The sequence below is a fragment of the Lynx rufus genome, unplaced genomic scaffold (assembly GCF_022079265.1).
Source record: "Lynx rufus isolate CCGP_SWC_20201006 ecotype Redwood Valley unplaced genomic scaffold, mLynRuf1.p SCAF_8, whole genome shotgun sequence".
Lineage (NCBI taxonomy): Eukaryota > Metazoa > Chordata > Mammalia > Carnivora > Felidae > Lynx > Lynx rufus.
The window spans coordinates 120,323,444-120,335,971 of record NW_025814896.1 but is presented as its reverse complement, the minus strand read 5'-3'; the positions used below and the strand labels follow the sequence as shown (position 1 = coordinate 120,335,971).

Here is a 12,528-nt window from a genome sequence, read left to right as displayed (position 1 = left end):
GTAGACTAAAGCCATTTAAAAATTATAGCGTTTTAAGGCACAATTTAAATCACAAACATGCTCACACAACTTTTAAGATTAAAAGCATAAAACATAAATATCTTCACAGACTTTTATAACCCCTTGAATTAATATACAAATTCCTGGTGGGAGGTCTACAGAAAGTTAGTTTAACAATCATTTCCATTAAATCTCTACCATTTGCTACCTCTTGTCAGCTAGAAAACAAACTTGGGAAATAAATATGAAGCAAATCCAGGACTAAATGAAAAAAAATAGGCAAGTTGTCCTTCTATCCCCTCCAACATCTGCCCTCAAAGTGTGACTTTTGTATCACAAACTTGTAATAGGTTTTCCCCTGGCAAAAATGTCTCTAATTTTTTTTTACTTTTTTAACATTTATTTGAGAGTCAGAGGAAGACAGAGCATGAGTGGCAGAGGAACAGAGAGAGAGGGAGACACAGAATCCAAAGCAGGCTCCAGGCTCTAAGCTGACAGCACAGAACCTGACAGGGGACTCAAAGCAATGAACCGTGAGATCATGATCTGAGCTGAAGTCGGACGCCTAACTGACTGAGCCACCCAGATGTCCCAAAAATGTGTCTAATTTTTAATGAGAAATAACTAAATGTGTTTTCACAAGAAGCAACATGCAACCCAGAGCTACTGTGATGTTCAACTCCCAGGAGCAGTAGTCACATTTAATACAGTATGACTGGCTCCTTCTGGAGTTGTGCAACACATGGCCCTGATTGATTCTACCACTGGCACAAACCTGAAGACCAGTGGTGCAGAGGACAATGGTATGGAAAGAACAGTCATACAGGAACTCAGAGAGAGAAGAAAAATCAACATGAGCTAGTATAACTGGGGAAAGAGTTTTGCTTTCTTTTTCCATTTCAAGAATGGTAAGGTTTTGTTGTGTTAAACAGCATTCAATAACCTCCTGTATGTGTGAAAACTTCAGAAGACCAGCAGGTCTAAAGGCTTCTGCTGGAGAGCTGTAAGTGGGATCGGTGTAGGTAGAATAGATATAAAATGAGAAAAATTTGAATGATATGGAAAAAAATTTATACCCCCTCCCACCCTTTTAATGCAAGACAGCCATACTGTAACCCTCATAACCTCTTTACAATAAATCCCTCAAATGAGCAAAACTGCTCAAACACAGGTGTGATGCTATCTCCTGCATAAAAACTCCATACGGTTCCTAAAATCAAAATAGTTGTCAGCCCAACTTCTAAACTATCCACATTTTGGCCCCAACCTACCTCTTCTGGCCTGATCTTTCACCATTCAGTACTCAAAGGTGAATTAGCCATGCATCAAACATCCCCTGCATTTTTCAGTGTTCCATCTTTTCAGCTCTTCCGTCTGCTTAAAATGCCCTTACCCATATTCACCTATGTGAATTCACCTAACGTTTTATCAATCATCCCTCAATACCCAGGCCAAATATTCTGAGACCAACCCTGCCATGTTCCCTCTCCACCAAATTTTAGTATTAGTCTTGTTTGCTATTAAACAGCCTCTACAATACAAATTTATTTTGTGATTATGTTTAATTATGAAACAGGTTAAAACAACATAATTTTATCTCAGCTTCTACGTTGTCAGGAATCTGAGCATGGATTAATGGAGCCTTCTGCTCAGGGTCTCATTAGGCTGAAATCAAAGTGTCAGCTGGGACTGACACTGAACTCATTTGAGGCTTGGGATTCTTTTCCAAGCCTACTACCAAGCTTATTTGTTGGCAGGTTTCAAGTCCCTTTCAGTTCCCTTGCTGACTTTTGGCCAGGAGTCACTCAGCTCCTAGAGGCTCTCTCTCTGCCACTCTTTGCCTCATGGCCCTCTCTATAGGCAGTTCCTAATGTCTAAGTCAAGAGTGGAATTTTGTGCAGAATCTCCTGGAGCAGGAAAAGGATTTTCAGTGAGTTCTTAAAGCTGTTCACAGCTAGTTGAAGTCTCTGTGTGATTCCACATTCACCTTGGGAAACAACTGGCAAATGGGGTCCCTGAGGTTAAAGGGCTTTTCATTAGAATAGTCTCAAATCTCTGTGCTTATTTGCTAAGAAAGAACATGTTCACAATAGTTTTCTCATTCAAAAACATAAAGCAAAATGGGGTGGCTCGGTCGGTTAAACGTCAGTCTTGATCTCTGCTCAGATCATGATCTCAGAGCTTGTGAGTTCAAGACTCGTATTGGGATCCAAGCTGAGTTCACAGAGCCTGCTTGGGATTCTCTCTCTTCCTCTCTCTCTCTCTCTGCCCTTCCCCTGCTCTCTCTCTCTCTCAAAATAAACATTAATAAAAAATTAAAAAAATAAATTGCACTCACTCAAGAGAACAGTGTCTTCATTTTTATCTCCAATTTAAAAAAAGGTAAAGAAAAAAAAGATTCAGCACTCATGTGCAAAAAAGTGAGTTAAGCTCTGCAGACAGAAACATTTAAAAGTCTCTGCCCTTCAAGGCACCTGGGTGGCTCAGTAGTGGCTTACTCTTGATTTCGACTCAGGTCATGATCTCATGGTTTGTGGATTCAAGCCCCACATCAAGCTCTGTACTGACAGCGCAGAGCCTGCTTGGGATTCTCTCTCTCCGTCTGCCTCTCTTTCTCTCTCTCTCAAAATAAAAAAACTTAAAAAAGAAAAACTTTAAAAACAAAAGTTTCTGCCTTCAAGGGACACAATCTTACTGATATATAAAACTGAATTTCCCCTTATTTGTCCACAATGAAACATATATTTAGGAAAAATATGTCTTTGAAGCTGAACATTTTTTTTTTAAGTTTTTATATCCTTTTGAAGGAGATAGAGACAGAGTGTGAGCAGGGAAGGGGCAGAGACAGAGAGGGAGACACAGAATCCGAAGCAGGCTCCAGACTGAACAGTCAGCACAGAGCCCGATGCAGGGGTCAATCTCATGAGTCATGAGATCATGACCTCAGCCGACATTAGGTGCTTAATCAACTGAGCCACCCAGGTGCCCCAAAGCTGAACATTTTTTAAAATTTATACTCTATTTACAATCTTTAATAATCTTCTTTAACAGGACTCAAAACCTAGAAAGGCATAAAAGGTAGAGATTGATAAAACTGTTTACATTAAAATAAAAAATGTCCAGGCAGCAAAAAAAAAAAAAAAAAAAAAAAGGATAAATCAGTCAAATCAAAAGACAAAAATGAGAAAGAGATCTGCAACATGAATGACAAAAAACTATTTCCTTAATCTACAAAACAACCTTAGAAATTAGTACAGGGGCACCTGGCTGGCTCTTCCTCTCGGGGTCATGAGGTCGAGCCCCATGTTGGGTGTACAGATTACTTAAATAAATAAAACTTAAAAAAAAAATTAGTATAAAAAGGGACCAGGAAAAAAAAAAAGGCAAAAGATCTAAAGAGCCAAGTTTACTGAAAAACATACAGATAGTCAATAAGTATAGGAAGTTACTTTATACCTGCACTGTCCAATAATGGTAGCCATTAAACAAATGAGACTATTTGCTGAGGTTTGTTTTGTTTTGTTTTCTACATAGGCTCCACACCTAACATGAGACTCCAACTCAGGACCCTGAGATCAAGAGTCACAGGCTCTACTGACTGGGCCAACCAGACACCCCCACAAATAAGGCTATTTAAACTTAAAATTAAATAAAATTCAAAATTCAGTTCCTTAGTCACACTAGCCACATTTCAGGTGCTAAATGGCCACATATGACAAGTGGCTACTGTGTTGGGACAGTACAGATAGAGAACATTTCCATCAAGTTCCACTGAACAAAAGAAATGCTTTTTTAATATATCAAAGTGGCAAAGAATAAAGATTGATATATTCCTTGGATTAGAAAAAAGTAGGAAAAAGGCAGTAACCTTCAACATTTTCGAGAGGAATATAAATTGGCACAAACTCAAGTTTACAAACTCTTAACCATTCTATTCACACAAATGCACATGCATCCACAGACACACAAACAATGTACGTGCATATGCCCACATGTACATATTGAACTAGTTGTTACAGCAAAAAAAAAAACCAAAAACAAAAAAACCCTATAAATGGCCTATACATCGGGGCGCCTGGCTGGCTCAGTCGGTGGGGCATGTGACCCTTGATCTCAGGATCATGAATTTAAGTCCTACATTGGGTATGGAACCTACTTAAAAAACAAAATAAAATAAATAAATGGCCTATAAGTCAAAAAATAAATAACTGATTTTTTTTTTTTTTTTTTAGTGATGGTACATTTAAAAACAATGGAATATCGAGGTGCCTGGGTGGCTCAGTTAAGGGGCTGACTTCAGCTCAGGTCATGATCTCACGGTTCATAATTCGAGCCTCACATCAGGCTCTGTGCTGTCAGTATGGAGCCCACTTCAGATACTCCGTCCCCCCTCTCTGCCCTCCCCTGCTCTCTCTCTCTCAAAAATAAATACTAAAAAATAAAAATTAAAAAATGTTTAATAAATAAATAAAAACAGTGGAATATTAAAACATTTAAGGGAATGAGGCAGATACATAAGACATTAAAAGGTACCCATGATATTCACAAGTTGCAAAACTGTATATAAAATATAAATAGGTATACATATTTATGTATTATCTCTACATACAGAGTTAGAAGTCCAGAAAGCTATATTTGAACTATCAACTGTAGTTAATTTCAGTATGGTAACTAAATATCGTCAATATTTCAGGATGCAGACTTTCATTTAATCTTTTTATTAGAATGACTCATCCAAGATTAACTCTTTACACTTTTCTGTTCCTCTTTTTTTTTTTTTTTTTTTTTTAAAGAATGAGCCTAGGGGCACCTAGGCAGTAGCTCAGTCAGTAAACATCAGACTTCGGTTTAGGTCACGATCTCATGGTTCATGAGCCCTGAGCCCCACATCAGGCTGTCTGCTGTCAGCAGAGCCTGCTTCAAATCCTCTGTCCCCCTCTCTCTCTGCTCCTCCCCCCCTCTCTCTCAAAAATAAACATTTTAAAAAAATAAATGAGCCTATATAACTTTAATAGAAACTCAAAGTAACCAAACCAGTGTTTTTAAGTCATATATAAATTCTAAAATTTAGTGTATTCAATAACCTTTTAAAACAACATTAAAAACATGAGAAATCAAACTGTACTAAAAATACTAAAGGGGTGCCTGGGTGGCTCAGTCATCAGTCAGTTAAGCGTCTGACTCTTGATCTCAGCTCAGGCTCAGGTCACGATCTCATTGTTCACGATCTCATTGTTCATGAGTTCCAGTCCCACATCGAGCTCTCAACTGATGGCTTGGAGCCTGCTTGGGATTCTGTCTCTCCCTCTCTCTGCCCCTCCCCAACTCATGTTTTTTCTCTCTCAAAATAAATAACCTTTAAAAAAATTTTTTTTAAATAAAAATAATAAAATTTAGTATATTCAATAACCTTTTAAAACAACATTAAAAACATGATGGATAAATCAAACTGTATTAAAAATACTAAAGGGGCGCCTGGCTGGCTCAGTGGATGTAACATGGAATTCTTGATGTCAGGGTTGTGAGTTCAAGCCCCACGGTGGTGTAAAAGTTACTGAAAAACAAAATCTTTAAAAAGAAAAATAAATAAATAAAATAAATGAAAATAAAATTACTAAATTGCACACTACTATAAACTATGAGGCTGGTCTCTATGCAATATAGAAAGAAAGACTACAGTACTAGAGAGGCATTCAGAGGTCTTTGGTAAAAAGGACAAAGATAGCAGGTATTGAACCCTACTGATGAGTTCCCTGCAGTTGTATCTTCCACACACTGGCCTCCTTCCAAACAGCTTTTATAGTAAAAACATAAATGCCCTTTCACCGACAGCGAAACTGCACAGCCTTTTAAGAAAAAAAGAGTCTGCAGATGAGGAAATAGCAAGGAATTCTACAAATGTGATGCTATTTTCTCAGCTCCTGTCAGAATTCTAGGAGATGCAGTAGCAGCAGCACCTTTCATAGAAATGTTTAACTTATGTGCTCAAAAGAGGTCTGTTTTTTTTTTTTTTTTCAGTTGTTAGGAGGTTTGTGGGCTTTTAAGACAGGCACATAAAAACAAGACAGAAGGAAAGACAAACTGAAAATAACACAGAATTCAAGAAGCAAAACACAGGGGAACTTTAATATTATGGCAAGAAGGAACATCAGTCAAGAGTGTTACATCAAATCACCCAGCACAAACACTTGCAGATAGCAATTTCATACATGTATCAAATATCTTACAATTTTATGTCAACTGTACCTCAATAAAGCTGAAATAATAAATATAAATGTGCACTTGGTATTTTGAAAATTATGGATCACAGCAGTTTGTCAATTTTTAATCCATGCCCCTTACAACGCTTTCTCATTCTATTTTCTATGTATTCCAAGATTTTGCCCAGTTTTACCTCCAACAGTCTATAAACAATACATGTAATATCTTTTTCCAAGATGCACACTCTTTCCTGGAGATTTTAATACTACTACAATACAATACAAATACAGACTAAAAAGGACTCTGGCCTGGTCAATATATATCCAAAAGGATATAACCAGGCTTGGCTTTTAAGTCTGTACTTGTATTCATAATTTAAAAAAAAAAAAACTACTCATGGTAAAGATTAAGGGTACAGAAAATTTCTAAGACTTCTATTTTTACTAAAGTACATTTTGTTAAGAAGTTTTCCTAAACATCTTTCTAGAAAACATCTTTCTATTCATTATATACTTTTATCATATTTTAAATTATTTTCCATTTTCTATACTTCCTCCACAAAAGTTTTTAGCCTCTGAGTATTACTTCTTTTTTACAAATGTCCTAGGGACGCCTGGGTGGCTCAGTCAGTTAAGTGTCCAACTCTAGGTTTCTGCTCAGGTCATGATCTCGCGATTCATGAATTCGAGCCCCAAATCAGGCTCCACACTGATAGTACAGAGCCTGCCTGGGATTCTCACTCTCTCCCTCTCTCTCAAAAAAATAAATAAATTAACTTAAGAAAAGATTTTTTTTCTACCTTCCATCTTATTCCCTAAAGTTAAATGACTTCAAGCAAATGTCAAAAATAAAAACCTATGTACATTCAAAATAACATTAATCACTAAGGGAAATCTTCTGCCCACAAATCACATGCTAAAGACCTATATAAGACAGTCTGTGCTCACCTCTAACACCCATACTTCACTTCACGTACCCTGACCACTTTGCTCCCAAGATATCCAAAGGTACCTCTAGTATAGAATCTCTTAAGGTTGCCTCCCTGTCCTTCCCACCTACAATCACAACTAACTTGTCCTTTTAGGACATTTTTTCCCTTTTAACGCTTCCCTGGTTGTGGTGAGTAACAAGGGAAAAGTCAAAAGAGAAAACAGGATCAACAAGACTGTAGTATTTCCAAAGCTCTGCTGTTGCAAAAACAGCTAAATTCTTCAGGGATGTCATTAAATATTTAGATGATACAATGTTCATTTTGGTGTGTGTGTGTGTGTGTGTGTGTGTGTTTTAAAGCATGAGCTTAACTTTGAGCACAGTTCTAAAGTCAGTGCAATGGTTCTCAAGATCTCTGCTTACTACAAATCTTTGTATTCAAGTCGAACCAAACACTATAGATCTAATTCCCAATCATTTCATCACCATCACTGCTACCCTTAAAATTAAAAACATCCAAGACTGTTAACAAAATACTTGAGTAACAATGGGGGGGCCTAAGTGGCTCAGTGGGTTAAATGTCCAAGTCTTGATTTTGGTTCAGGTCATGATCTCATGGATTCATGGGTTCGAGCCCCACATCCAGCTCCTTTCACTGACAGTACAGAGCCTGCTTGGAGTTCTTTCTCTCTCTCTCTCCCCTTCTGCACATGCACTCTCTCTCTCTCAAAATAAATAAACTTAAAAAAAAATTTTTTAAATACTCAAGTAAAGCTTTTTAATAACTAGTGTATTTATATAGGGCAAATAGAAAATCAGTAGGGAGACAGTCCAGTACAGTGAATGAGCATTCAAGTTCTACAGAATCTCAACTCCATCATCCCTCTCTCCGCTATCCCTAGTTATTGGAACTAGTCTGTATGTTCTACATTTTAATGTATTTTTTTTTTTTTTTTGAGACAGAGAGAGACAGAGCATGAACGGGGGAGGGGCAGAGAGAGAGGGAGACACAGAATCGGAAACAGGCTCCAGGCTCTGAGCCATCAGCCCAGAGCCCGACGCGGGGCTCGAACTCACGGACCGCGAGATCGTGACCTGGCTGAAGTCGGACGCTTAACCGACTGCGCCACCCAGGCGCCCCTGTATGTTCTACATTTAATCAGCCTTTTGATATAATTTTACTATTATACAGTAATTATGAATATTATCTTGCTTTTTCAGGCTGTTTGTAACAACCTTACATCAATCCATGTAGCTCTCACCTCCATGCATACCCTCACATCAAACATGTACATATACATATAATTAATTTTATTTATTTGTTGCTATACTATTGGTCAGAAATACAACCTCATTTCAATAGTGCTCCCTAAAACAGGACAGCCCTACAATGCAGGTACCAAGAACACAATGAAAAAAGAAGCAGATAGCGCTCGTTTTCGTAAGTAATTTTATTCTTTCCTTGCTGAAACTGTTCCTAGAACATTTGACCCTAATGCCTATGAAATGTTTCTTTTTTTTGAAATAAGTTTCTTAAGACTTACTTCTCCTAGTCGTTTTGATCTTACAAATATATGCAACATTTCTTAATTTAGGTCAAAGTTACTTCCGTTTGTCAAAACACTAATTTTCTGATCTCATTATTCTGAAATATTAAAGATTGACTTTTGTCTATTCCCCCTACATTTACTTCTACCTAGTCCTTCTTACAAATGGAAATCTTCTGAATGTAGAGGTTTAGTTTAATTCCTCATTTTACAGATGATAAAATGAACCAAAGAGCAGGGTGCTTTTTAGATTTTGCCTGCTAGTAAAAAAAAAGTTTTAGTGTCACCACTCTCATTCTAATTTTAACTTAGATTGAGGCTTTACATTTGTCAGAATCAAATAAAAATACCAAACCACTAATATTCTGATCCCTTCAAGAACTCACTCAGTACTCTACTTATAAACTAGCTTTCCATCTTTTAAACATAGCTAACTACGGCATGAAATGTTTATTATAAATGAGCAAATATAACTAACTAGAATTTAAATTAAAAATTGAAAAAATAAAAATAAATAAAAATAAATGAGCAAATATATTAACCTATTATAGGAAAATCTAAACAGCAGATGCAAACTTTTCCTACTTGTCACAATCTCCCAACGATTAGACTATTTTATCCAAAGAGATCATAATGCAAAAAATACTCTTAAGATTCTAACGACTTGAAATAAATTAATATATTAGGGTTGTGGTCTGCTTACCTATAATTACAATTTGCCATCCTTCTTTCAATAAAACGAAAAAGCCTTGAGGTATTCATCAAGTAGAAGAAAGTCTAACAGTCTTCTGTGAAGAAGCAATTTCCCCACCACCAAAAAAATTATTTCTAGAGTTTTATCTCTTTTAAAGGAAACTATCAGCACAGTCACAATTATGAAGATAGACTGTTAAGTGAAAACACTCAATAAATAAAATGTGCCTTTATTTATTCACTAACTTTTTCACATTTCCAACTAAAACAGAAATACAAGCTTAAGACTCATCAATCCCCTATCACATAAAATTTACAAAACAAATACACACGGTTTACAACAATGCACAAGATTGAATAAACAACAGAATCCAAATTTGGGGAAATAAAAAAGAATGGGTGGTAATGTAACAAAACATTAACATATAACTGAGGGGTGAGATATGTGATTTATTTTCTTCTTTATACGTTTCTATAATTTTCCAAATTTTCCCACAGTGAACATTTATTACTTTCGTAATCAGAAAAAAAAATCATTTAAAAAATAAACCATACATCACATAAAGGTTCATTTAGAAGGGGTCTTCATATTATACAAGTATTATTGACATGATTCACCATTAAAGATAATGCCTCCACTTTCTCACTTTCCAACACTAAAATGCTGCTTTACGTCTCTAACTTTTCTGCTCCATCTCCCAACGTTTTATTTCTACATACATGCACGCTTTTCGTTTTTTTCATACAACGTAATAAAAGTCTCACCATTCCTAAACTGCCCATTTTTTAAAACCTCTAAATTTCGTTATAACAAAATGGGGGGGGGGGGAGAAGTGGGGGGAAATGACAATTTTACCCACTAATCACAACTTCGTGAGGCCACCATCACTTTAGCTACGGAAAAGTCAAGGCCGGGTAAACTACACGTCCCACCATGCATTGCTGCCTTGTTCAGAGTAGGTCTCTACGGAAACAGAAAAAAAAAAAAAAATTCTACAAGTCCCACCTGTTACTTCGTTTCTAAACACCTCCTGCACTTTCAGCTTCAACAGCAAACAAAAACAAGAGCCTCGTGACCTCACGTTGGACCCGGGAGCCCAGACGAGCAGGGGACCCGGGGTCAGGCGGCATGTCTGCTATAGCGGGTAAATTCTACCAAGATCCAGCGCTCCTCTCTTCTTTCCGGGGCTGGGTGCACGCACAAGCCTTCTCCTATCTGCATCCAATGGGGGCTCTTCAGCCGCACAAGGGAGAAGAACCGGTTACTGTGCAAGCACAACAGACTTCCCCATGCCGGGGCGGGGGCTACCTCAGTGTGGAGGTGAGAGCGACGTGACCCCGAGAGGCAGCTTCAAAACACCAAGGGGACTCGTCGCAGACGCAGGGAGAAGCCACAGCCCCGCGGCGACCCTCTTCCGCTGGGCGCCTCCATTCCCACAGGGATCACAACCCCGACACTAACCGCCGCCCTCTCCGCGCGGTTTTGTGCCCCCTTCAGCCGGGTCGCTGGGCCAATGACCTCCCTTCCCCTGCGACCGGCAGGCGGCGAGGGAACAAAATTCTCCCGGGCTTCCCCTTCACTCCCTCCCCCTTACCGTCTTGGCGGCCTCCGCCCAGGTCCTGCCCTTCTTCCTACGGCCCTTTTCCCTCATGTCGGGTCTTGAACTGACTGGGAGGCTCCCGTGTCCGGGCTCCGGCCGCCCTCCCTGCCTGCTCTGCCCTGCGATGCTTTTCCCGCGGTGCCGGGAAAAGTGGGAGAAAGGGGAAGTCAGGTCCGAGGAGCACCCAAGCAGAGGAAGCGGCGGGGGTGGTGCGCGGAGGGGGGGGCGGGGGTCTATGGGGCGGCCGGTCCTCCTGCTGCCGTTGCCACTGCTACCGCCGCTGCCATATTGGGTCCTTACTGTACAGGCAGCCGCTGCGGTCACGTGACCGCTCCCGCGCGGCCGTCACTACTGTACGCAGCCGGACGCGCGAACGTGCGCGCGCGCCCCCGCCTCCCGCGCGGAGCTGCAGGACAAACGAGCCGACGGTCCGCTGCGTCTCGTCACTCCCCCGCCCTTCCGCTCTCTGCCTATCCTTTGGAGCATGCGCGGGAGGGAGGTCCGACCCTAAAGTGCGTCGAGCGTCCAGTGCTCACGCCTACAGCGAAAATCTGCCTGCGGAAGCGGAACTTGATCCGTCCCGGAAGGCTTATTGAACGGATTCTGACCGCGTGCCGGGCGCCTAGGTGGCTGTAGAGGCTTGGGAGAGCTGTGCTTTTCCCCCAAGCGGCCACTTTCCTAGCTATTGCTTTCAATAAGCCTCGTGCTTGTGTTTTTTCATTAGTGCATGTACAGGTTTACAAAGGTTATCTTTGTGACGATTTGCAACAATTTTTGTCTGCTCATTTAACCCGTTTGGATAGATGAGGCAAGTTGAGTTCGACCTGCCAAGCTCACCATTCTAGGCTGTGGGGAAACCAAGAATCAAGGTGCCAGCTCAAGAGCCGGTTTTCCATCTCCAGGAATTCCTTTAAAACTTAAGATGATCCCCTCAGCCCTTTCTTAAAGGCCACCAGTAACTGCGTTCACACTTTTTCAAGTGAATAGTCTCATCAAAGACCCAAATGGTGTCTTTTCTTTCTTGGGGACCTTAGTCACTTGCACAGTGCCTATAAATATCAGGCACCCAGTAAATATTTGCTGAATGAGTCAGCTGTCTGTAGTCAAAAATTATTATCTGTAGGGTCCAAACAGCCTCCTGGAAAATCCAGAATGTGGCATCTTCCATCGCATGTTTTTATACTTTGCAAGGTAAAAAGAATATGCAGGAACGCCTACTGTTCTCCCAAATCCATCTGCTTTCAGAAGTTGTATCTAGTTTAGTAAACTTAGCCCTATACTATATTCTAAAATAGGACTGAGAGTTGGGCTGCCTCTTGCGAGGAAAGACAGGTGAGAGCAATACTTTACTTGGAGTCCATGGTTAGGTTTCAAAACCCCACGGACCCCCTAAAATTGTGAACAGCATTTTAATGTAATTGTGCATGTTTGAGAAAAGAACTCATGACTTTCTCAATTTTTCAAAAGGGGCTGTTATACCAAAAAAAAAAAAAATGTTTGGGTTTTTTTTTCAGTGTTTATTTTATCTTTGAAAGACAGTGTGAGTGGGGAGGGGG

The 12,528-nt window shown here is 39.7% G+C and overlaps 1 protein-coding gene across 2 annotated transcripts in view; it reads right to left on the bottom strand.

The window, feature by feature from the left end:
- ASXL2 (ASXL transcriptional regulator 2) overlaps positions 1 to 11,280 on the bottom strand; it is a 131,179-nt gene extending 119,899 nt beyond the window's left edge. For both annotated transcript variants that reach the window (XM_047068681.1, XM_047068682.1), the window contains exon 1: positions 10,967 to 11,280. In XM_047068681.1, coding sequence (XP_046924637.1) covers positions 10,967 to 11,023 — 57 coding nt within the window. In that variant the 5' untranslated portion in view covers positions 11,024 to 11,280. The remainder of the gene's footprint in view (positions 1 to 10,966) is intronic.
- Between the last annotated feature and the right edge of the window lie 1,248 nt (positions 11,281 to 12,528).